At 40.0% G+C, this 27,040-nt stretch overlaps 1 protein-coding gene across 16 annotated transcripts in view; it reads left to right on the top strand.

The window, feature by feature from the left end:
• The window catches only part of REPS2 (RALBP1 associated Eps domain containing 2), a 397,176-nt gene that overhangs the window by 211,072 nt on the left and 159,064 nt on the right, over window positions 1-27,040 (top strand). For all 16 annotated transcript variants that reach the window (XR_006776249.2, XR_006776252.2, XR_006776253.2 and 13 more), the window contains 3 exons: window positions 3,517-3,600; window positions 4,699-4,844; window positions 14,432-14,537. Coding sequence is in view for 13 of the 16 variants with exons in the window: in XM_045777996.2 (XP_045633952.2) it covers window positions 3,517-3,600; window positions 4,699-4,844; window positions 14,432-14,537 (336 nt within the window). In the remaining 3 variants the exon portion in view is untranslated. The remainder of the gene's footprint in view (window positions 1-3,516; window positions 3,601-4,698; window positions 4,845-14,431; window positions 14,538-27,040) is intronic.

The raw sequence follows: 27,040 nt of genomic DNA, 5'->3' as shown, positions 1-27,040 counted from the left end.
GCGTATTGTCCATACTGAGTTTTTCCCTACTTTAATATATGGAGGAAAAGGGAGCTGCTGAGGCTCCCGTTTCATGGGTTATTGTCTCCAAGTTGTTACCTTAGAAAAGTCTGAAGAAATAGCAAAGGTTTGTTCTGCTTTCCAGCTGCTAAGCCTTACACTATTTTCCTGAGGGAAAGTGAAATAGTTTCTTGCAAAGAGGGGCTTTTGTATCTCTAAATCTCATCTTTAGTTGTTGGGTTTTTAAATTTTTTACCACAAAACATTTTTTAAATTTTTTTCCTCATCTCTTTTCCTGGGTTAATGCCTGGCTCTGGTGAAGCTCTGCCTTTCCAGGACCTTCGTGATTCCTGTGCTCCAGGCCCCTCACAAGATTTCACTCCTCTCAATGTTCAGTAGATGGACCCATTTAAAATCAGTCATGGAGTGGGGACGGAAGGTCTTGATGTTCCTCCCAAGGAGGTTGGTGGGTAGATTCCACCTGACATAGCGCCAAGGAGCTGTTTGTTCTCGGTTGTGGAGCTAGAAAACCTAGGCCTTTGGATACGATTTCAGGAAGGTAAACCATAAATGGAAAAAATTGTCAGACATTTTTCATCATCCTTCCCAACTCCCACTCCATTGTTTTTTGGGTTTTTATAGATGTTTAAGAGAAAGCAGAGGCAATGACAATGACCTTCTGCTACTTTTGCTGTGCTCAGAATCCTTATTTTTGTTGAAGAGGGTCTGATTTATCATTTCCCTCAGTATTTCCACAAGAGAGAGATTGTTTGTCTCCTCAGGAAAGGGAGCAGTAGGGCAAACACTTCTCTCTGCCTGTTGATGGAAGAGAGCTGAACAGGTGAAAGGCGGGGAGACTGGTCCACCACTCCTTTTCTCTCTGGCTGGCTGGCAGGATGTGTCACTGCATACCTGTGGTCCTGCAGAGGCCTGCATGCATAGACTTGAGGCCGGAACATTTGTGTTCCAAGCAATAGTTTTGTGGATGGAAGGCAAGAAGGGGCATCAGGTCCAAGTTGTGTTCTTCTGCACAGGTCAGGGGAAGCCCTGCATTTGGAAGGTTGTTGGGCCCTCATTCAGCCATTAATAAAGCTGACATTGGGCCCGCGGATCTTTTTTTCTTTTTTCCTTTCCTTTTCTTCTTTCTTTCTTTCTTTCTTTCTTTCTTTCTTTCTTTCTTTCTTTCTTTCTTTTTTGAGAGAGGGCACATGAGAGCTGGGGGGAGGGGCAGAGGGAGAGAGAGAGAGAATCCCAAGCAGGCCCCACACCCAGTGAGGAGCCAGTCGCAGCGCTTGATCTCAGGACCCTGAGATCTTGAGCTGAGCCGAAATCAAGAGTGGGGCACTTAACCAGCTGTGCCACCCAGGCACCCCTGGGCCCGCAGGTCTTGAAATGTGACACCATTTGTCAGAACCCCCAGGGGAGGTGGGTGAACTCTTAACATTCCTCATACTCTTGACAAGGAATGGCTCCCGGATAGCTTTGCATGGCTGTTGCCTGGGTGTTTCAAACTCTGTGTGCCTGAAAGTGAGCTCCCCTTACATCTGCTTCTCTCGTGGTGCCTGTCTTGGGGCTAGGCCTCTGTATTGTCGTGTTGTCCTAAGCTGGTTGGTATCGGAAGTTGGTATCGGAGCTTCCTTTCTCACCATCCCCATGCACTGCCCCTCCAGCTGGCTGTACCCTGCTTATCACTCAGGTCTTAGCTGTGATATCACCTTCACCCAAGTCTTTGCTGACCCACACAGCCTGGGTGTTCCTGGAGCCCCCATACTTCCTCACCAAAGTCTGAATTCCACCGAAGCATGTTTGCCCCGTCATTTCTCTGCCTTTTCCACTAGACTTCAAGCTTCTTGTAAGAAAGGTCTAAGTATTGTTTATCTTGAATACCAGCTCTAGCATGGGGCCTGCCTATAGTAGCTGATCAATAAATATTTCTTGAATGAGTACCACTTGGGCCCAAGAGTACCTGAGGCTGTATAGCATAGTGGTCACTAGCCCACCATTGGAACCTGAGGTCTGGGTTTGGACCCTGCTGTTTGTGTGATCTTGGGTGAGTTCCTCAACTTCTTGATTCTCAGTTTCTTCACCAATAAGACGGGGTAATAACTATTTCCTAGGGCTGTGATGATGATGAAATGCTTTCATTCATGCAGAACACCTGGAGATCTATATGACACGGTGTTTGGTGTTTCATATAACTGTCGACAACAGCAGCAATACAGTTATCCTTAATGGAAAGGAGAAGGCTATCAGCAAAACTTGGAATGAGAAATCAGGCATGTTGAGTGCCTGCATCATGGGTTTGAAGAGGTGGAGAGGTGGTTGGGAACTGAGGTTTCTAGCTAGGGCAGTGCAACTGTAAGACCAGATGGGATTGCTCTGGAAAACAATGAGTGGTGGTAGGAGAAATAGGGTGGGAGAACCAAAGACAGAACCTTGAGAAATCCTACATCTGAGGGATAAGACGAGTCGAAACAGGAAAGAGAGATCATGATTACCGGCAGGTGACTGCAGGTCATCAGATGCCAGGGACAGGAGTTTTAAAAAGATAGTCAGGGGTGCTGTGCTGGGCAGAAGGCTTGGGAGAAAACAAGAAGAGGCAGCAAGAATCCAATAAATGGGGGATTAGTGCCCTTGTCTATTTCAGTAGAGGCAGAGGAAGGAAGAAGCCAGGCTCTGCAAGGAGTTGGAGGAGGCCGGGTTAAGGACAGAATAGACATACTCGGGATGATTGTTGTGCTGCAGATGCATATTACTTTGCTGGCAGAGCACTGATGTCACTATAACGAAGAAGTCACATTAGTTCTTATGGAGGGTTTTTTCTTTGCATTTTAATACTTTGCATTGCTGGCTAATAGCAGCTGAGTGTTGCAGGCCTCCTGGAGACAGGGAGCAGCACATGGCACCTAATCTCCCTGTGCTCTCCTGCTTGGCTCTGTGGCATCTGCTCGGTCTTGAATGGCTTTGGGGGCAGTCCTTGCCAATCTTGGTACATTTGTCCACTGATTCCATTAACAAATGGTAGCCTCAACCCTTCTGTTTACTCCTTCCATCATGCTCTCCCACCCCTACATTTTTTAAGGTAAAGAGTCATAGCTCTTACAGTGTTTTTCTAAGGAATTTAATATTTTTTAAAGTTTCAGTGTTTTTTATTATTATGGTTACTGTTTTTGTTAGTGCTTGGGTTAAAATTTTAATTCATTTCTCAGCCCTCTTTTTCAGTAAGCCTAATTTTTTTTTAGCTTGAGCTTGTAAAACATTAGTTTTCAATAATACCTATGTCTAGTTATAGACAACATTACCATGACTCCTTTTCCTAAGATTGAACAATGCTGGAAGGAGACATGGGAGGGAATGGCACGGTCTAGGGAAGGTTTTCTTAAAGACCTGACCATGCTTGGCTGCAAGTTGGTCTAAATCAACTTCCACTTAGTGACATTTTCTAAGTGCTCTTCATTATATATTTAGGTACTTACGTTTTTCCATTTTTATCTTCTGTGTGATATTTCACTACAGTCTGAACAAGCGTCTGAGGCTGAAATACACCCCCAGCTGAACAGAGCCCCCTCTCAAGCTGCAGACAGTAGTCCAACAAAGAAGGTAAGGCCTGTAGGAAGGTGCCTCTGTGATGGCATTTTGAGCCCCTCCCCTGGGCTTGTCTCTATTTGCAAATCTGTTTTACTTTGGTTTTGGTGTCCTGACCTGAATGTTAATGATCCAGCTTTCCTAGAATTTGGGTTCTTTGTGAAGATTAGGTTGCTGATGATTCTTGGGCCTGACCTTGATGTCACTGACAGTTTGCACTTCCTCTTCAGCTTCCAGCTACACATGGTGGCCTTGCTTTTGGCAAGTTCAGGAGGTGTGGTGGGGAGGGCCAAGTGCCTTTAGCAGAACCCTGAGTGCTGCTGAGCTTCTAGGAGGGCCTCTGGTGGGGGGGGGTGTCTGCCCTTCATTGTCTATGTGCCATGGTCCTCTCTTGCATCCTGGCGTCTTCACCTTAGCCCACCTTTGTCACTGAGTCTCGGTCACTTGCTCAAGAGGCACCACTCACTTGTCATGCTATCTGTTCACCTTGTTACCCTTTCCTTGCTGCTCCCCATTTTTCTAAGGCCCTCCTCTGGTCAGAGCATGGGCCGTGGTCTTGGGAGCACGGGTGAGGAGGGGCCTCCCAGGAAGCAGGCTGGCTGTCTTCTTCCAGAAGACACTGTGGCCCTTGAGCTTAATTTCACATATGAATTGGAGTGCAAGAATGAGGAGCAGATGGCTGAGACCTTCACAAACTTAAAAACTTGCAACATATTCCCACAAGCCCCAAAGTGAGGCAAGAGTGAGCTTTGTCTTCAGTCAGAAAAGGCCTCATGGTGTGAGATGCACACAGCATTGAAAAAAGGGAGGGTGGGCAGGTGGGCCACTGGAATGATTTCTGTGTCCGTTTAGGTGCAAAAAGCGGTAGTAGACTGCAAGCATGGAAAGAAAACAAAGGAAAAAAGAAAGGCCCCTAGAATCTGATACCTGTGTCCTCCCCCCACCCTGTTTTTGGGAAGCCATGAATCAGCCTTATGTCCTCAGGTGTGGGGTTTGAGCAGAGTGTGCACCTGACCTGGGAATGGCCCTAGGAGGAACATGAGGACATTGGCATGATGGGGGAACATTTCAGTTTTTAACTTTTGGGTTTTATTTTTTGTATTTAATCCTTAGGACATACCATATTCTCAGCCTCCATCAAAGCCCATTCGAAGGAAATTCCGACCTGAAAACCCAGCTACAGAAAACCAAGAGCCTTCTAGCACTGTTGGCGGGCCAGCGTCAGCAGCGACCGGGAAACCCCATACAGCAGTCCAAAAGTAAGTACGTCAGATCAGGGAGGTCAGAAACTATCTTTTCAATCTTCGTATGTGTGTACATGTAAATCTGTTTACATTTATACTCATGGCCATAGAGGGGTGTGATTTTATGGTTGTAGTTTTGCCTTACTCCTCTTTGTGGTGGTACTACAGGCTCCCAGTCATCTAGAAAGAGACCTTCTAAGCTATAGAACTTAACCTGAGCCAAGGGGCAAGCGAGTTCAAAGCTGTGGTGTTTCGGTTTGGTTTGATTTCCTTCCCTTCCTTCATCCTCTTCCTCTCCTTCCCAGCCCTCTTCCTTGTGCTGGCCCACATTTTCCTAGGAAGAAGACAGTGATAAAAGTGGCAGTTTCCCCTCTTTACCTGTCTTATGCCCCCCCCCAGGACAAATGGCTAGCTTCCTGACTCTCAGACCCAACTTTGAGTAGACATGGCTTGTGGTTTCTTTTCATTCCCCATGAAAATTTTCTGTTATCATCTCAGCACAGAATGGTCACATGTGGAGCCTCCAGAATATCTGTCTGACTGGCTGTAACAGACATTGGAGGAGGTGGCAGGCCGGGGAGTGGGGGGCACCTGTGGACAAGGCCAGGAACCGAGAGAACAATGCTCTAGACAGACCATTTTTCTACAGGGGCTTTGGCTTTAAGAAAGGCTATCACTTGCCTCAGTTTCCCTGTAGTGAAATGGAGCGAGGTGTTGAGGGCAGAAACCTCCAGCTGTGCATGACTTCACAAGTGAACTCGACTGGTCATTAAAGTCAGTGCTCAAGAAAAGCTCTGACACTGCTCATGGGGCCTTGCAGATCCCAGGGGCTGCTGTGGGTTTCTCCTGCTTACGCTGTCGTAGAAAAAGAAGCAACAGATTCGGTGGGTACAACTTGCCTCTGAAGACAAAACCCCATTGTGACGCTTCAGCACTCTTCAGCACTCTTCAGATGATGGTTTTTGTGTCTGTTTTTCCAAATAGACAGTTCCCTGGTGGTATCAGTGCATAAAGGAAATCTATTTCGTTCTTAATGGCCCCTGAGAGCTTTGACCATCTTTCAGCCACTGTCAAGCCTCGCGGATGGATCCCTGTCAGGGACAAAGATGGCTAAACTTGCTTCCATGTGCCACCCTGGCTTTCCACTGTAGTCTCTGCTTCACATTACTGCTGGTCAGTCACTGCTGGCTATAGCACCCCCCACACTGGATGGAGGGCAGCTGGCGGAGCTCACGCAGAGGTCTTTTTCAGTTTCTTTCCTTTGTGTGTTTTTTTTAAAGTTTTATTGAGATATAATTCACACAGCGTATAATTCACCCTTTTGCATGTAAAGTTCAGTGGTTTTTAGTATATCCACGAAGCTGTGCAACTGTTGTCACAAACTAATTTTAGAACACTTTCATTGTCTCCAAAAGAAATTCTGTGCTGATTAGCAGTCACTTTCCATTCCCTGTCCTGTGTCCCAGGCAACCACTAATCTACTTTCTGTCTTTATAGGTTTGCCTGTTCTGGCCATTTCATGTAGATGGAATCATGCAACATGTGTTCTTCTGTGGCTGGTTTTTTTTCAGTTCACATAATGTGTTGAAGGTTTATTCATGTTGTAGCATGAATCAGTACTTGATTCTTTTTTATTGCTAAATGATGTCCCATTGTATGAATATATCACATTTTATTTATCTACTCATCGCTTGACGGATATTTGGGTTGTTTCCACTTTGAAGCTATAAAGAATAATGCTGGTATACTATGTATGTACAAGTTTTAGCATGGACTTATGTTTTCATTTGTCTTGAGTATGTACCTAGGAGTGGAATTACTAGGTCATACGGTCACTCTATATTTAATATTTTGAGGACTTGCCAAAGTGTTTTCCACAGTGGCTGCAACATTTTACAGTCCTGCCAGTAACATATGAGAGTTCCAATTTCTCCTGTTTTTTTTTTTTTTTTGCCAACACTTTTGTTATCTTTTTTTTTTTAAATTATGACAGCCATCCTAGTGGGTGTGAAGGGGTATCTCACTGTGTTTTTGATTTGCATTTCCCTAATGGCTAATGATGTTGAGCATCTTTTCATGTGCTTATTGGCCATTTATTTATCTTCTTTGGAGAAATGTTTGCTCAGATCCTTTGCCCTTTTCTGCTTGGATTATTTGTCTTTTTATTTTGAGTTATGAGTTCTTGACCTATTCTGGATACATGTCCCTTGCCAAATGTATGATTTGCAAGTATTTTCTCCCATTCTATAAGTTGTTGTTTCACTTTCTTGATGGTATGGTGTCATTTGCAGCACAAAAGGTTTTAATATTGATGGGGTCCAGTTAATTTTTTTTCTTTTGTTACTTGTGCTTTTGGTGTCAGAGCTTGAAAACCACTGCCTAACCCAAGTTCATAAAGATTTTTTCCTCTGTTCGCTTCTATAGGTTTTATAGTTTTAGCTCTTACATCAAAACCCATGGTTAATTTTGAGTTCATGTTTGTGTATAGTGTGAGGAAGGGACCCAACTTCATTCTTTTGCATATAGATATATAGTTGTCCCCGCATCGTTTGTTGAAAGGAGATACTTTCTTTTATTTGCCTGTTTAGTGACTGTCCCTCATTGTGGTACTCTCTCACTAGTTAGGTGACCACGTGGTGTCAGACTGAGCAAGGCTAGTGACCACAGCAGCACAAATAGTGCTGTAAATGTTAGGGATGTAAGCTTTGGGTCAGAGGATTTCATACAGCTTGTTTTAATTCCTAGACTAGTTTATTTTGGGGTGATAAGCAACTTAGCGTTCATCATTTTTTAACCCCTGGAGAGAGAAACAGCCAGACACATGATGGTTAGTCTGTATAGTTCTTTCTCAACCAGGTTCTGGGAAAGAATGAAACTCTAATGCCCTTAGACATCCATTGTCTGTGGGAACTTATCCTCTCTCCTATGCATGTAGAGTGATCTTTACTGTGTACTGTTTTAGGGAAAATTGAGAAAAGAGTCATAGATAATTTTCCTAATTGTCTAACAGAACACTGGTGAAGAAAGGCCAAAAAAATAAACTAGTTGAAAAATGGTCATCAGCTCTTTGGGAAATGAACATCAGAACTGACCTGTTGTAAGAAGCAAATTCTTCAGATATCATTGTTGTCTGTTTCATTTAAGGTGACGGAAAAATAAAATAGTCTCTCTAAGTGAGTGGCTGAGTCCAGATTATAACTGATAAACAACTCTTGAATTGTGTCAGAATTACTGAGCTGCTTGTAAGGACAAAAGTGGATTTTTTAAAGAAATAATTTAGCTTACTTGTTTTCCCTCACATCTTGTACATCTAGTAAAGGTGGACTTTGGGAAAATAGAATGGTTTGAACAGTTTGGAGAGAGAGGATGTTGTATAACAATACTGTGACTGAAACTGTGCCCACCTCCATGGCTTTTGCTCTTCTCTGTAACCCCGGGAAGTGTCCTGAGCCACACCAGGGCATTCCCAGCAGCCCATGTGGCAGTGTCTGTTTGCCTGCATGACATTCTCAGTGTGATGGGAATTCTGTTTTCCTTCCTGCTTCATGGTTGGCAGTCCTGGAATGTCTGTGGGGTTGATGAGTGGCATCCCTAATGAAAACCTGCCATTTCCAAGTAAAGAAAAGGAAATACAAGTTCAGTTCTTAGAAGCTGTGCTCATAATTCCTTGGGAGAAATCAGGACTCAGGTCGAAGGCTAAGAAGATTTTTCTCATCTAGAGACCCCAGTTTATATTCTTTCAAATATTGGTTCAGCTGCTTGAATGAAACCCAGGTAACAGATACTCAAATAATGTAGAAATTGACTTCTTTCTTGTATAAAAGTCGAGTTGGTAAGTGGTCCCGAAGCATAGAGTAGCTCTGTGCAGGAACCCAGGTGCCTTCCCATATTCTTATTCTAGGTCCCCATGGGGGTTGCCTTTATCCCTGTGGTTGAAGATGTCTTCCTAACATGTTCACATTCCAGGCTCCAGAGAGGGGGAAGGAACAAATGGAGAGAAAGCAGACTACTTTTAAGGGTATGACTCAGAAGTGGCATCTCTGATCACTTTGGCCCAAACTTAGTCGTAACGCCTTACCTAACTGCAAGAGAGACAGGGAAATGTAGTTTTTAGTTGGAGGGCCATGTACCTCACTCAAACTGAGAATGATAGGCTACTGCAAATAAGAAGGCACAAGAACAGGTTTTGGAGGATAGTCTGTCACAAAACTTTGAGTGGACAGTGCCTCACGGTGCTGCAGTTCTGAATTGATAGATAGCATGACACACAATAGAAACAGTCAAAATAAATGTCCACTTAAATATTACTCCTTCATTTTCCTCCCTGGAAACCAGGCCAGTTAGAGAGGAGCCTAGAACAGTGAGTAAAAATACTAGAAGAACCTGAAGAGACAATCTCTGGAAGCAACTCTGAAGAGGGTGAGGCAGATTAAATGCTTTGCTGACCCCTTCAGAGGTATTCTGGGCTTGATCCTATCTTTGTATTATTTAGGGCTCCTTTGGTAGCAAATAATAAAAGGCAACTTGAGGTAGCAAAATATACTCTTTATTTTAAGGATATAGGGGTGACTCAGGGAAGTCAGTGGCAGGAGTGGATCAGAAGAGAAGATTGCAAACCTTCTGGGGCTCATTCTGATGCCTCTCAGTTTTCTTAAGGTGTTTTTGACATTTTTATCTCTAAAGACTTCTCAAGCACCTTCTGCTCCAGAGATTACATTCTCACTGTGCCGGGCCCAGGCCGAACTGAACTATTTGCCATAACTCGAGTCCTTCGGAGGGAGAATCTGGTCAGCTCATCATGGGCCAGCATCCATTCAAGTGTCAAAATAGAGGTGAAGGTTTTCTTGAGACAAATGGAACTGCCTGTCAGGGGCCCATCCCTGTGGAGGAGGTGGAAGGAGATGGAGCCAGTTACCAAAGGAGGAGGAAACCGTTAAGAGCTGGGCACACATGCTGTGGTGGTAGTGTAAGGAGGGGCATCAAGTTCTGATCAACATTTTTTAAACTATTTTGGTATAAGTACAGACTGACAAGAAATTACAAAATAGTACAGAACAGTCCTGTGGATCTTTCACCTAGTTTCTCCTAATGATTACATTTTACCTAGCTATAGTACAATATCAAAACCAGGAAACTGACATTGGGACAGCATATCTATAGTTCCATGCCATTTAATCACATGTGTAGAGTCTTGTAACTGCCACCGTAATCGAGGTACAGAAATCAGAACTACCCTTTCCTCCTCACCATTCCTTACCCCTGGCAACCATTGATCTGTTTTCCATCTCTAGAATTTTTTCATTTTGAGAATGTTATATAAATAGAATCACACAGCACGTGACCTTTTGAGTTTGGGTTTTTTCACTTGGCACAGTCCCTTGACATCAAGTTATGTATCTCAATCAGCACTGCTAAGCAATATTCTGTGGTATGGATGTGCCATAGTCTCTCGAGCCATTTACTTGTTGAGAGACATTTTGGTTGGGTCTAGTTGTTGAGCATTGTAAATAAAGTTACTGTGAGCATCTTGTGTACAGGTTCTTGTGTGTGCATAAATTTTCATTTCCTTGGTGTAAATATCCAAGAGTATGATTGCTGGGTTGTGTGCTGAATGTATGTTTAGTTTTAAAAGAAACTGCCAAGTTGTTTTCCAAAAATGGCTGTACCATTTTACATTTTCACCAGCAATGGATGAGAGATGCAGTTTCTCCACATCCTCACTAGCCTTTGGTATTGTCACATTTTTTTTTTAATTTTAGCTGTTCAAATAGGTGGGTAGTTCTATCCTATCGTGGTCTTAATTTGCATTTCCCTAATGGCTAATGATGTCGAGTGTCTTTTCATGTGTGTATTTGCCATCATATATCCTCTTTGGTTACATGTCTCTTCATGTCCTTTGCCCATTTTCTAATTGAATTGTTTTTTTGCTGTTGAGATTTGAGAGTTCTTTTTTTATACTTTAAATATGTATCAATTGTCAGGAATGTGGTTTCTAAATATTTTCTCTCTGTAGCTTGTCATTTCATCCTCTTAACAGTCATTTGCAGTACAAAAGTTTTTAAAATTTTGAAGAAGTCCAACTTACTGATTTTTTTTCTTTTATGGATTGTGTTTTTGTTGTTATATCTAAAAACTCTTCACGAACAAGCCCTAGGTCCTGAAGATTTTTCTCTATGCTTTCTTCCAAGAGTTTTATAATTTTGCACTTTATATTTGAGTTGCTTGATCCATTTTGTGTTGTTTTATGTAAGATGAGAGATGTGGGTCAGGGTTCTTGGCCTGTGGATATTGAATTGCTTTGGTGCTGTTGGTTGAAAAGGTTATTCTTGGGGCGCCTGGGTGGCTCACTTGGTTGGGTGTCCAATTCTTGATTTCGGCTCAGGTCAGGATCTCATGGGCTGTGGGATTGAGCCCTGCGTCCAGCTCCCCACTCTGTGCTCAGTGGTTGAGGGGGGCTGCTTGAAAGATTCTCTCCCTCTGCCCTTCCCCGCAGTGAGGCACACTCTCTCCCTCTCTCTAAAAATAAATAAATAAATAAATAAATAAATAAATAAATAAATAAATAAATCTTAAAAAAAAATAAAAGAAAAAGCTATTCTTGCTCCATTGACTTGCTTTTGCACCTCTGTCAAAAGTAAGTTGTCTGTACTAGTGTGAGTGTGTTTCTGGATTCTCCATTCTGTTCCACTGATCAATGTGTGTTTCCCTCTGCCAATACCACACAGTCTTGATTACTGTCTTCATTACTTATTTACTTGATTACTATAGCTATATAATAAAATGTCTTCTATTTCTCCCACTTTTATTATGATTTTTCAAAATTGTTTTAGATATTCTAATTCCTCTGACTTTCCATATACATTTTAGAATAATTTTGTCTTGATCTACAAAAAGTCTTGCTGAGATTTCGATACAAATTGTGCTAAACATTTGGGGCGCCTCAGTGGCTCAGTTGGTTAAGCGTCTGCTTTCGGCTCAGGTCATGATCCTGGGGTCCTGCGATAGAGTGCCACATTGGGCTCCCTGCTCAGTGGGGAGCCTGCTTCTCCCTCTCCCCCTGCACCCCCCCCCAGCTTGTGCTCTCTTGCATGTCTCTTTTTCTCTCAAATAAATAAATAATCTAAAAAAGTTTAAAAAAGGAATTGTTGTGTTAAACCTTTATATCAATCTGAGGAGAGTTGACATCTTTACTATGTTGAGTCATTCAGTCCATGAACATGATAAATGTTTCTCTGTTTATTTTGATCCTGTTTTTTCATTGCTGTTGTATAGTTTTCAGTATGTAAATCTTGTGTATGTTTTCATATATCTGAAAACTTCACTTCGAAGCTTTGTAAATGATACTGTATTTTTGATTTTTTCCTCAAGTGTTCAATGTTAGTGTATCAAAATTCTTTTGATTTTTTAAAAAGATTATTTATTTGAGAGAGAAAGGGGGGAGGAGAGGGGGGAGAGGAGCAAAGGAAGAGGGACAAGCAGACTCCACGCTGAGCGCATAGCCCAATGCAGAGCTTGATCCCACAACCCAGAGATCATGACTTGAGCCAAAATCAAGAGTCAGATGCTTGACTGAGCCACCCAGGTGCCCCCATTTTTTGATTTTTGTACGTTAATATTCTCTCCTCCAAACTTATTTCTATTCTTGCTGAAATCATTTATTCAGAGAATTTTTTTATAGATTCCTTAGAATTTTCTATGTCGATCATCATGTCATCTGCAGATAGGGACAGTTTCGTTCTTTTCAATATGTATGCCTTTTATTTCCTTTTCTTGCATTACTATGTTGGCTAGGACTTCTAGCACTGTGTTGAAAATAGTAATGAAAGTAGAAATCCTTGCTTTGTTCCTCATCTCGGGGAAAGCATTCATTTTTTCATTATATATGATGTCAACTGTATTTTTTTTTGGTAAAAGTTCTTCATCAAGTTGAACAAGTTGGCCTCTATTCATAGTTTTCTGAGAGTTTTTATCATGAATGGGTATTGAGTTTTATCAGGTGATTTTTCTATATCAGTTGATACAGTTATGTGATTTTTTTCTTTCACCTGTCAGGATGGTGGATTACACTGATTGACTTTTGAATATTGAGTCAGCCTTGCTTCTCTGGAATAAAGCTCTCTTGGTCATGGTGTATAAGTTTTTAATACATTGCTAAATTCTATTTGCTAATATTTTGTTAAAGATTTTGCATCTATGTCTAGGAGAGATATTGTATCTAATTTATGTCTTGCTAGGCTGCCCCTTTCCAAGTCGTTTGGCTAGAGAAAGCAGGATTTGGGTGGGGGGAGGCTTTTTACTGTCTGCCCTTATTGGCATTTATGAATTGCTGACTTCTCCACCAACCAGTCTGGGGTATATGAAGCAAAAAAGAAAACTCAGAGAATTCACTGCTATGTGTTTCCCTGGGTACTGAGTTCACTCTACTTTTTGGAGTAATCTTATGTTTGTCTTATATATTATGTCCAGGATTTTAACTGTACTTGGTGGGGTAGAGAGAAGTATGTCTACTCCACATTGTCCTGAAATTGGAAATCCAATTCTTATCTTTTTAAAAGTAGATGTTAAAGCCTCTTCTCTGCCTATTTATGGATGGAAAAATTAATCTTTCTACTTCTTGGGGGAAGGGAGCATGCCTTCTGCAGATTAGCAGAGTGGGTAGCATAGTGTATATTCTCAGTGAATATTAATCAGATCTCCACAATGGTCACTGTACATTCCGGTTAAATGGCCCCGGCGTAGAACCTACCTCTCACTGATCGCACATATGTCTGTTTTCCTAGGGGAACTGAAATTGCCCTTTTGCTCTGAGAATTCAGTATTTTTTGCTGTGGGATAAAAGGCTGTAGGTTATACCGTCATGTTGATTTATCATCCCAACTGTAGACAGCTTTGAGGGAGAAAGAAGGTTCTAAGAATAATTAGGGCCATTCAGGCAGTGTAAGCAGAGACTGTAATGGGCAAAGTGGAACATATGGTCACCCTAGTTATACCTGTTCTGTGAATTTACTATTGACTTAATTTGGGAATAGTATTAAAACATTTTCTCAAGTCCCACAGATGTATGCTGGTGTGTGCACATGTGTGAGCATACTCACACACGTACACACACTCAAGCATTCATGCCTAATAATAAAGAAATGAAGGAGAGTTATATAGGCTGGCTAAGTTAATGTAGGATTTTTCCTAAAGAGAATGTTCTTCTATTCATTTCCTTCAGACTTGTCCACAGAGGCCACCTGCAGGTCTTTTAAATGCCATTAAGACTTACACAAAAAGGGCATTCTAGTTAATGTGGTTTGTCAGGAAGAAATACTTATTAAAATGTCTTGGAATAAATGGAATGCGAAGTTTGAAAAGGTCCAATTCACAGCTTTTCTTTCAAGTTAAAAATGGGAACTACTTCAGGTGTAAATAATTCATCCCGACAAATTTGTTTCGTTTGGTGTGTGCCTGCCTGCCTGTGAATATATGATTTTCTTTTTGGAGCCCTGTGACATTAGCCCCTTGTTAGCTGAGCACTTCTCATGAATCAGAGTGTTCTGACCAACAAGGGTCCGGACCTCTGAGTTCTATTTCACTGAACTATTTGTACTTTTTTATAGACAGTCTTCCAAACAGAAGAAGGCTATTCAGACTGCTATCCGCAAAAATAAAGAGGCAAATGCAGTGCTGGCCCGGCTGAACAGTGAACTCCAGCAGCAGCTCAAGGTAAGGAAATTCCCAAAATTGGATTACTAGGCTTTTCATCTGGTGGTTTTGTTTTGACCATTGGCCGAGCACCTGGTTCCATTCCTGTTGGTAAGACTTGGATCTTTGTCCTCAAACCTCTTTTGGAAGGCAGAGAATTGCTACACTTAGGTTTCGTGGGTTGGTTCTTGTGTGTTTAGAGGAAGAGTAGTAACTTGAATTTGTAGGCTGCATATTGTGTATTAGCGAACAGGACAGAGAATCCATTACAAAGGCTGTTGGAAGTATTCTTCATTGCCAAAAGCTTCTGGACAAGCCCTTGATTGTTTAGATCCTCCCTGAATAATGCTATACCTATTTAGGTGGTAGAGGGTAACCCTGATACTATCAAAGGCCCAAACCCTCCCTCGGGCAAATGGTTCCATATCACCTTCTCAAGAACATCACTCTTCTCCTTCCCACCTCTTTCTCTTCACCATTAATCTCCCCTGTATTAGTTTTCCAGGACTGCCATAACAAAGTACTACAGCCTTGGTGGCTGAAAGTACAGAAATCACTTCTCACAACTCTGGAGGCTAGAAGTCTGAAATCAAGGTGTAAGCAGAGCCGTGCTCCATTTCTGAAGGCTCTAGGGGAGAATCCTTCCTTCTTTCTTCCCAGCTTCTGGTAGTGGCTGGCAATCCTGGGCATTCCTTGGCTTCCAGATATGTCATTCCAATATCTGTATCCACTGTCACATGGTGTTCTCTCTGGGTCTCTCTGGGTCTGTGTCCAAATTCCTCCTCTTATTGTGTCCTCTTCTTATAGGGACACCAGTCATTGAATTAAGGCCTTTCCTAATTTAGCATAACCTCATTTTAATTAAATTACATCCACAAAGGTCCTATTTCTCTATGAGCTCACATTTACAAGTGCTAGGGGTTAGCACTTAAGCATATCATTCTGGGGACACAGTTCTGCCTACTGCATCCCTTGATTCTCTACTGCATCATTCCCACCCACATAAACATGCTCCAGTATTGTCCATTATCTTGACCTCACATCCTTCTTCAACTGCAGCTTTCCCAACTAGGTTTCTTAGGAGTTGTTTTCACTTACTCTCCTTCCTCACCAACAGCTTTCTCTCTCTTCACTTCAGCGTGGCTTCGCTCTCCTCCATTAACACCCCTCCCACGACCAAATCCAATGGCCCTATTTCAATGTTATTTGACTTTTCAGAAGAATTCTACACAATTGGCCATTTTCTCCTCTGAAATGGCTTTTCTCACTGGCTTTTGGGCTACTATACTTTTTTCATGTTCCTTCCACTACCTCCCTCTTCTCCCTGCTTCCCTCCCTTCCTGGTGCTTCTTCCTTAGCATTCTGTGCTATCTCTTCCTTCTTTGATTTCTCTTTTATTACTCCCCCTTTGCCCTGAAATTTTATTATGAACATTTTAAGCATACAAGAAAGGTTGAAAGAATCCTACAGTAAACACTTTTATAGCCACCTCTTTTAACATTTTACTATACTTGTTTTTATCACATATCTACCCCTCTGTTCATCAGTCTACCTTATTTTTAACATGTTTTTCAGTAAATTGTGGACATCTGTATGCATCCCCTAAATATTGCAACATGCAGATCATTAACTAGAGTTCAGTATTTTTATAGGTTTTTCTGATGTTGTAAGTTTACATACAATGAATGCACAGATCTTAAGTGTGCCATTTGCTGAGTTTTTACAAATACATATACTTATGGAACCCAAACCCCTATCAAGATATAGAGCGTTCCCATCACCCTACCTGGCTCCCTCATGGTCCTTCCCTATCAATTCCTGCCCCTCCCACACAGAGGCAACCACTGTTCTTACTTTGTTATGCCATAGTGTTGTTTATTCTGTAACTTTATATAAATGGTGTTCTTGAACAGATACTTTTATGTAAAGCTTATTTCACTTATTATTACATTTTTGAGATTCACTGATATTGCATGGGTCAGTAACCCATTCCTTTTTACCGCCAGATAGTATGTCATTGAGTGGTTATGCCGCAGTTTTGTTATCAGCTCTATTAATAGACACGTGAGCTGTTGCCGGTTTTTGGCTATTTTGAAGAAAACCACATTCTTGAATAAGTCTTTGTGTGGAAATATGTCCTCATTTCTCTTGGGAAAGTACCTGAGATTCGGGTACCTAAGTTTGCTTTTCCCTCTGCCTCTGCTGCTCCCCCGGCTTGTGTGCTCTTGCTCTCTCCATCAAATAAAATTTAAAAAAAAAAGAAAAGAAAGAAAAAAGAAACTGCTAGAGCTTTTCCCAAAGTGGTTGTAGCATTTTGTACTCCTCCCACTAGAGCGTGAGAGTTCCTGTTCTTCCACATCCTTGCCGACATTTGGTGATGGTCTTTAATTTTAGTTGATCCTGTGGTGATTTAGTTTTTATTTTGCAGCTCCTTGATGCTTAATTTTGCTGGGCATTTTTTATTACAATTATTTACCTTTCATGTATTTTATTTTATGAAGGTCTGTTCAAAATATCCGGCCATTTTAAAAATTATTTTTGGTCTTTTTTCGTGGCATTGTAAGTAGATGCTTTTTATAAATTATCTTGGTTATTAGTCCTTTGTCAGATACCTGTTTTATAAATGTTTTCGCTCAGTCTTTCATTTTCTTAACTATCTTTTCAAGAACAGACGTTTTTCATTTTTATAAAGTCTAGTTTATCATTTTTTTTCTCTTATAGTTCTTATTTTCTTCCTATTATATAAGGAAACTGCCTACATCTAAATTGTGAAGATAATCTCCTATGTTTTCTTTTAAAGGCATTATTGTTTTAGCTTTTGCATTTAGGTCTTAAGTTACTTTTTAAAACTACTTTATTGAGGTATGATTGACACAAAACAAAAGGATGTGTATTTAATGTATGCAATGTGATACATACAGTTGAAAGATAATTATATATCCATGGACCCATCATCAGAACTTATGCCATAAAACTATTCATCACATCTAAAAGTTTCCTTCCCCCTTTTATTATTATTATTATCGTTATTATTATTTTGTGTACGTGACAAGAACACTTAACATAAGATCTACCCTCTTGGCAAATTTTTAATTATACACTACACTATAATTAATTGTAGGCACTATGCTGTATAGTTGATCTCTAGGCCTTACTCATTCTGTATAACTGAAACTTTGTACCTTTTGAATAGTATTTCCCCATTTCCACCGGCCCCTGACAACCACCATTCTATACTCTCCTTCTGAGTTTGACTATTGAAGATTCCTCATATGAGTGGTGTCACTTAGCATTTGTCCTTCTGTGTCTGGCTTATTTCCCTTAGCATAATGTCCTCCAGGTTTTATCTATGTTGTTGCAAATGGCTGAATTTCTTTCTTTTTAAAGGCTGAATAATATTCCATTGTATGTATATATGTTTTCTTTATCCATTTGTCCATTGGTAGACATTTGGGTTCCTTCCATGTCTTGGCTATTGTAAATAATGCTACAGTGAACATGAGAGTACAGATATCTCTTCAAGATACTGATTTTAATTCCTTGGATATATACCCAGATGCTGGATCATATTTGGTAGTTCTATTTTTTCAGCTTTATTGAGATATAATTCACATATAACACTGTGTATAGGTATACAACATGTTGATTTGATATATTTACATATTGTAATATGATTATCATAGTATTGTTAATACCTTTGTCACCTCACATAATTACCAATTCTTTTACGCGGTGAGAACATTTAAGATTTACTCTCTTGGCAACTTTCAAGTATGTAATACAGTATTGCTAAGTATAGTCACCATGTTGTACATTAGATCCCTAGAACTTATTCATCTTATAACCAGAACTTTGCACCCTTGGTTAACATCTCTCCATTTCCCCTGCAGCTCCTGGCAACTTCCATTTTTCTTTCTGTTTCTATGAATTTGGCTTTTCTACATTCCACACACAGGTGATATCACAGTATTTGCCTTTCTCTGTCTGACTTATTTCCCTTGGCATAGTGCCCACAGGTCCATCCATGTCACAAATGACAGGATTTCCTTCTTTCTTATGGCTGAATAGTACTCCATTTTATGTATGTACTACATCTTTATCCATTCATCTGTAGACAGATACTAATGTTGTCATAGCTTGACTATTGTAAATAATGCTGCAGTGAACATGGGAGGGAAGATATCTCTTTGAGATCCTGATTTTTATTTCATTTGGGTATCTGGAAGTGGGATTGCTGCATCATATGGTAGTTTTTTTTTTTTAAATTGAGGAACCTCCATGCTGGTTTCCATGGTGGCTGCACCAATTTACGTTCCTACCAGCAGTGCACAAGGATTCCCTTTTCTCCACGTTTTTGGCAACACTTATCTCTTACCCTTTTGATAATAGCCAGGTGTGAGGTGGTATCTCATTGTAGTTTTTTTTTTTTTAAGTAGTCTCCACACCCAACGTGGGGCTTGAACTCACAGCCCTGAGATCAAGAGTTGCATGCTCCACCAACTGAGCCAGCCAGGTGCCTCTCATTGTGGTTTTGATTTACATTGGTGATTGCTGATGTTGGACATCTTTTTACATACCTGTTGGTCATTTGTTTTGGTATGTTGTGTTTCCATTTTCATTTGTTTCAAGATAGTTTTTGATTTCTTCTTTGACCTATTGGTTGTTCAGGAGTGTGTTAATTTTTACATATTTGTGAATTTTTCAGCTTTCTTCCTATTAGTTGATTTCTACTTTCATAACATTGTGGTCAGAAAAGATACTTGGTATGATTTCAATCTTCTTAAGTTTTTTAGGACTCGTTTTGTGACCTATTGTGATATATCCTGGAGAGTGTTCCTTGTGTACGTGACTATGTATTCTGCTGCTTTGGATGGAATGTTCTTTCTGTCTCTTAGGTCCATTTGGTCTAAAGTATAGCTCAAGTTCAACATTTCTTTATTGATTTTCTGTCTGGATGATATATGCATTGATTTCTCCCTTCAGATCTGTTATTTGCTTAATGTATTTAGGTGCTCTGATGTTGGGTACATATATATTTACAGCCATTATATTTTCTTGATGAATTAACCATTTTACCACTATATAATGACCTTCTTTGCCTCTTGTTACAGTTTTTGGCTGAAAGTCTTTTTTTTATGAGTTAAATATAGCTACGTTGCTCTCTTGGTTTTCATGTGCATGAATTACTCTTTTTCATCCCTTCACTTTGAGCCTTGTGTGTGACCCTAAAGCTGAAGTGAGCTTCTTGTAGATAACATATTGTTGGCTCTTGTTTTTAGCCACTTTATGCCTTTCGGTTGGAGAATTTAATTCATTTACATTTGAAGTAATTATTGATAGGTAAGGACTTACTAATGCCATCTTATTGTTTTCTGGCTGTTTTGTAGTTCCTTTGTTCCTTTCTTCCTCACTTATTGCCTTCTTTTGTGTATCGATGATTTTCTGTAGTGGTATGCTTTGATTGTCTTCTCTTTATCTTTTGTGAATTTACTGTAGGTTTTTGCTTTGTGGTTAACTGTGAGGCTTATATAAAACATAGCTATAACAGTCTATTTTATGCTGATAACTTTGATTGCATATAATAACTCTACCCTTTTACTCCCCCCATTTTTGTTTTTGATGTCACAGTTTACCTCTTTTTATATTGTGTATCCAGTAGCAAATTATTGTGGCTGTAGCTATATTTGTAATTTTTATTGCCTTAATTGTATTAATTCCTGTTAAAAGTTCTATCTCACTTTTTTTTCCTCAAGGTATTAACTGGATGCTAGTCGTTCTAGCATTGTGCCTATTAGTGTTTTATGTTCTTGATTTTTAGGATGTTAAATCATAGAGTTTTAAGGGAGCTTGGAAACCCTCCTTCAACAGATGGGCATAGCAAGGCCCTTGAAATCTGTGTGACTGGCCCATGGTCACTTAGCTACCATGTGACAGAGCAGAGGAGGAGTAATACCAAGTCTCCAACACCTTTGGCACTCTCCTTCCCCATATGCTACTGATTTGCTTTTTATTTATTTTTTATTATTGAAGTATAGTTGACATACAATGTTACATTAGTTTCAGGTGTATAACAGTGATTCTGTAATGCTGTATATTACTCAACACTCACTACCACAAATGTAGTCACCATCTGTCACTGCATAATGTTATTATAATATTATTGACTGTATTCCCTATGCGGTACTTTTCATCTCCATGACTTATTTATTTTATAACTGGAATTTTGTACCTCTTTTTTTTTAATGATTTTTTATTATATTATGTTAGTCACCATACAGTACATCCCCAGTTTCCGATGTAAGGCTCGATGATTCATTAGTTGTGTATAACACCCAGTGCACCATGCAATACGTGCCCTCCTTACTACCCATCACCAGTCTATCCCATTCCCCCACCCCCCTCCCCTCTGAGGCCCTCAGTTTGTTTCTCATAGTCCATAGTCTCTCATGCTTCATTCCCCCTTCTGATTACCCCCCCTTTCTTTATCCCTTTCTTCCCCTATCGATCATCCTAGTTCTTACGTTCCATAGATGATAGAAATCATATGATAGTTGTCTTTCTCTGCTTGACTTATTTCACTTAGCATTATCTCCTCCAGTGCCGTCCATGTTGTAGCAAATGTTGAAAACTCGTTCTTTCTGATAGCTGAGTAATATTCCATTGTATATATGGACCACAACTTCTTAATCCAGTCATCTGTTGAAGGGCATCTCGGCTCCTTCCACGATTTAGCTATTGTGGACATTGCTGCTATGAACATTGGGGTGCATATGGCCCTTCTCTTTATTACGTCTGTATCTTTGGGGGTAAACACCTAGTAGTGCAATGGCTGGATCATAGGGTAGCTCAATTTTTAACTTTTTAAGGGACCTCCACACTGTTTTCCAGAGTGGCTGTACCAACTTGCATTCCCACCAACAATGTAGGATGGATCCCCTTTCTCCACATCCTCTCCAACAATTGTTGTTTGGAATTTTGTACCTCTTAATCTACTTCACCTATTTTGCCCATCCTTCTACTCACCTCCTCTTTGGCATCCCTCAGTTCTATGTATTTAAAAGTCTGGTTTTTTTGTTTGTTCATTTGTTTTATTTTTCAGATTCCATGTATAAATGGAATCATATGGTATTTGTCATTCTCTGTCTGATGTATTTCACTTAGCATTGTACCTTCTAAGGCTATCCATGTTGTTGCAGATGGCAGGATTTCATTCTTTTTTATGACTGAGTAATATTCCAGTGTGTGTGTGTGTGAGTGTGTGTGTGTGTGTGTATCACTTTTTTTTAACCCATTCATCTGTTGATAGACACTTGGGTTGCTTTTGTATTTTGGCTATTTTAAATAATACTGCAGTAAACATAGGGGTGCCTATATCTTTTTGAATTAGTGTTTCTTATTTTCTTTGGATAAACACTGAATATTAGAATTACTGGATCATATGGTAGTTCTATTTTTTTCCTTTTGTTGAGGAACCTTCATACGGTTTTCCATAGTGGCTGCACCAATTTACATTCCCACAAACAGTTCATGAGGGTTCCTTTTTCTTCATATCCTCACCAACACTTGTTATTTCTTATCTTTTTGATAGTAGCCATTTTGACAGGTGTAAGGTGATATCTCATTGTGGTTTTGACTTGCCTTTCTCCAATAACTAGTGATGTTGAACATCTTTTCATGTGTCTGGTGGTCATTTGTATGTCTTCTTTGGAAAAATGTCTATTTAGGTCCTCTGCCCATTTTTTAATTGGATTGGGTTTTTTTTTTTTTTTTGGTGTTGAGTTGTATAAGTTCTTTATATATTTTGAATATTAATCCCTCATCAGATAAATCATTTGCAAATGTCTTCCCTTATTCAGTAGGTTGCCTTTTTTTGATGGTTCTCTTTGCTGTGCAAAAGCTTTTTATTTTGGTATAGTCCTATTAGTTTATTTTTGCTTTTGTTTCCCTTGCCTGAGGAGACCTATCCATTAATGTTGCTAAGGCTGATTACCAAGAGATTACTTCCTATGTTTTCTTTTAGGAGTTTTATAATTTCAGATTTCACATTTAATCTTAATCCACTTTGAATTTATTTTTGCATATAGTGTAAGAAAATGGTCCAATTTCATTCTTTTGCATGTAGCTGTCCAGTTTTCCCAGCACCATTTATTGAAGAGACTGTCTTTTTCCCATTGGATATTCTTGCCTCCTTTGTCATAGATTAATTGACCCTATAAGTGTGAGTTTATTTCTGGGCTCTCTGTTCTGTTCTGTTGATCCTATGTATCTGTTTTTGTGCCAGTACCATACGGTTTTGTTTACTACAGTTTTGTGTATTTTGAAATCTGGGCTTGTGCTACCTCCAGCTTTGTTCTTCTTTCTCAAATTGCTTTGGCTATTTGAGGTCTTTTGTGGTTCCATGCAAAATTTAGGATTATTTGTTGTAGTTCTGTGAAAAAATGCTGTTGGTATTTTGATAAGGATTGCATTGACTCTATAGATTGCTTTGGATAGTATGGACATTTTAACAATATTTGTTTCCCCAGTCCATGAGCATGGAATATCTTTCCATTTGTTTTTGTCATCTTCAATTTCTTTCATCAATGTCTTATAGTTTTCAGAGTATAGGTCTTTCACCTCCTTGGTTTATTTTATTCTTTTTGATGCAAATGTCAATGGGATTGTTTTCTTAATTTCTCTTTCTGCTACTTCATTATTAGTATTTAGAAATGCAAGAGGTTTCTGTATATTTTGTATTCTGCAACTAAACTGAATTCACTTATTCTGATATTTTTTTTGTGCCGTCTTTAGGGTCTTCTATGTCTAATATGCTCATCTGCAAACAGTGGCAGTTTTACTTTATTTTTACTGGTTTAGTTGCCTTTTATTTCTTTTTCTTGTCTGATTGCTACAGCTAAGATTTCCAGTACTGTGTTGAATAAAAGTGGTGAGAGTAGAGTAGACATCCTCATCTTCTTCCTTATCTTAGAGGTAATGCTTTCAGTTTTTCACCATTGAGCATGATGTTAGCTGTGGGTTTTTCATTAGATGGCCTTTATTATGTTGAGATATATCACCTCTAAACCCATTTTGTTGAGAGTCTTTATCATGAATGAATGTTGTACTTTGTCAGTTGTGTTTTTTGCATCCATTGAGATAGTCATAGGGTTTTTATCCTTCCTCTTGATAATGTGTGATGTATCACATTGGTCGATTTGTAAATAGCTATAGGTATTTTTAATTCTCTTGTCCTTTTACCTTGTAATAGAGTTAAGTGGTTAACACCCCATCATATTACAGTATTAGAGTATTCTGAATCTTACTGTATACTGACATTTACCAGTGTGTTGTATTTTTTTATGTTTCATATTGCTGATTAGCATCCTTTCATTTCAGCTTGAAGAACTCCTTTCTGCCTTTCCTGGCAAGGCTGGTCTAATGTTGATGAACCCACTAAGCTTTTGTTTTTCTGGGAAAGTGTTTAATCCTTCTTCATTTCTGAAGGATTACTTTGACAAATAGAGTGTTTTTTGTTGGCACTTTTTTATTCTTTTTGCACTTCGAATATATTATCCCACTGTATCCTGGCCTGTCTGTAAGGTGCTTGCTGTGAAATCAGCTGAAAGTCCTTTGGGGGTTCACTTGTAAGTTACAGACTTCTTTTCTCTTGCTGCTTCTAAGATGGTCTCTCTTTGATTTTTGACAATTTTATTATAATGAATCTTGAAGAGGAGCTCTTTAAGTTGAGTTTGGTAATCTATGAGCTTTATGAACTTGGATCCATATTTGTCTGTAGTTTTGGGAAGTTCTCAGCCATTGTTTATTTAAATAAGTTTTCTGCCCCTGTCTCTTTTCAACTTCTGGAAGTCCAGCAAATCACATATTATTTCTTTTGATGTTACCCTATAGATAATGTAGCCTTTCTTCACTCTTTTTGACTCTTCTTTTTTTTGTTCTCTTCTGACTGTATAATTTTAAAGTTCTGTCTTCTGTCTCATAGATTCTTTCTTCTGTTTGATCCATTTTGATGTTTTTGCTCTCGATTGTAATTTTCCTTTCATTCATTCTTCAGCTCCAGAATTTCTCTTTGGTTCTTTTTTATGACTTCTCTCTCTTTGTTAGACTTCTTATTTTGTTTGTGTAATGTGGTTTTCCTGATTTTGTTTTTCGTGTTCTCTTGTAGCTCAGTGAATTTTCTTAAAACAGCTATTTTCAGTTCTTTAGCAGGTAAATCACAGATCTCCATGTCTTTGGGATTGGTTACTGGACATTACTGCAACATTTTGTTGGTGTCATATTTCCTTAATTTTTCATGTTCCTTGAAATTTTGCATTGCTGTCTTCATATTTGAAGTAGCAGTCACTTCCTGCAGTCTTAATTAACTGCCTTCAGGAGACGAGTATGTTTCATCAGTCCTGCTAGGGATTCTGAGGTTTTCTCAGACCTTTTATGAATGTACCTGCTTGACATTTCTTGCTCCTTCCTGTGGCAGAATTATTAAGCTTATATGCCTTCTCCTGATCCTGCAAAACACCAGGCCAAGTGTTAGCAGCCTCTCTTTTGTTTTCCCAAAGGTGGCATTAAAGCCAATTTTGTGGTCTCTCCATGACCCACAGATTTGAGCCAGCACAGCCTTTCTGCATGTGCTTACCAGCCACCTGCCAAAGTTTGCTGCCAAGGGAGTGTGAACAGGTATCTGGTACAGGATAGGGGTGTGTGTATGCGCGTGTGTATGTGAGAGAGAGAGTAAGGTTAGAGGTGTGCTGGTAGGTACCCTGTGGGCAGTTGGGGGATTCCCAGAAGCTCATGAGTAGGCTTCTTATTGAGTCCTGCAACACATTTAGTAGGATCCATGTTTCCTTTAATACCTTTTGAGGGTCCTATCTGCCACTCTCCCAGCTACTTTTGTCTCTTGGTCATGCAGTTCATAATTTAGTACCCTGGACAGGGCAAGAGAGATGTGAGCCTCTTTGGCAGTGTCCCACACAGCTGGGGAAGCTGGGTGTGTACTCACACACTCCTGTTTCCCCCATGGGAGAAATCATGGGCTGAGAAGATTTCTCTTGGCCCTAAGCTGTACTACCTTGTGGAGGAGGGTGATGGGAGTAAAATTGTACAGTTCCTCTTATTCCCTCCAGTGCATCCAAACTATTTTTTTTTAATTTTAATTTTAATTTTTTTTTTTGGCTCTAGCATTGTGCTAGAACTTCTTTTTTTTTTTTTTTTAAAGATTTCTTTATTTATTTATTTGACAGAGATAGAGACAGCCAGTGAGAGAGGGAACACAAGCAGGGGGAGTGGGAGAGGAAGAAGCAGGCTCATAGAGGAGGAGCCTGACGTGGGGCTCGAACCCGGAACGCCGGGATCACGCCCTGAGCCGAAGGCAGACGCTTTAACCGCTGTGCCACCCAGGCGCCCCTGTGCTAGAACTTCTGTGCTGGAAATTTAAGACTTCCACCAAGTCTCTGTCATCCATGGGTGATTGTCTAAAACATGTTTTCCATAGACTCCCAAATGGTGGCTAAGGGGGTCTAGAGCTGGTTCAGAGGACAGTGCAGGGTTCCAAGCTGGGACTGAGGCCTGTGTGCCTATTACCCTAATACATGCTGGGTGAGACTCCTCCTGGATCTCTTAGTGTATGTATGGTGCTGGATCCCACAGCTCCCACAAAGGCACTTTGCCCAGGAATGAAAGCCAGATTTTTTTTTTTTTTTGGCATTGTTGTTGTTGGCAGGCAGACATGGACAAGGGATGTCTTACACAGCCATGATGCTGATGTCACTCCTGGTAATTTTTTCATTTTTTTGATGAACTTTCGTAGTGGTTTCCATAGTGGCTGCACCAATGTCTGTGATCCACCTTGAATTAAGTTTTGCATATGGTTTGAGATTAGGGTCAAGGTTTATTTTTTTCTCATATCAGTATCTAATCTAGCACCGTTTGTTGAAAAGAGTTTCTTTTCCTTCTTGGATTACTTTGGTCCCCTTGTCAAAAGTCTAGTGACCATATTAAGTATAGATTTATTTCTGGGTTCTTATTCTTTTTTTTTTTTTTTTTGAGAGAGAGAGAGAGAGAGCGTGCCAGTGAGGGAGGGGCAGAGGGAGAGAGAGAATCTCAAGCAGACTCCACAGAGAGCACAGGCCTGGACATGGGGCTCAATCTCACAACCCCAAAATCATGACCTGAGCCAAAATCAAGAGTCAGATGCTTAACCGACTAAGCCACCCAGGTGCTCCTGAGTTCTTACTCTGTTCCATTAATCTGTTTGTTGATTCTTACACCAGTACCACACAATCTTACTTTATAGTAAGAAAATCAGGTAGTATATATTGTTCAACGTGTTCTTCTTTTTCAAGATTCCTTTGGATATCCTGGGCCCTTTGTTTCATATAAATTTTGAATCAATGTGTCATTTGCTACAAAATAGCCTGCTAGGACTATGATTGGATTTGTTTGAATCTATAGATCAGTTTAAGGAGGATCAAAATCTAAACAGTGTTGAGTCTCCCAATCTGCTAGTAGAGTACATCTTTCTAATTATTTAT

This window comes from Ursus americanus, chromosome X (genome assembly GCF_024610735.1).
Source record: "Ursus americanus isolate L20-20 chromosome X, mUrsAme1.1.p, whole genome shotgun sequence".
Lineage (NCBI taxonomy): Eukaryota > Metazoa > Chordata > Mammalia > Carnivora > Ursidae > Ursus > Ursus americanus.
Note: the sequence above shows the minus strand (reverse complement) of the source record. Positions and strands in the feature narration are given on the sequence as shown.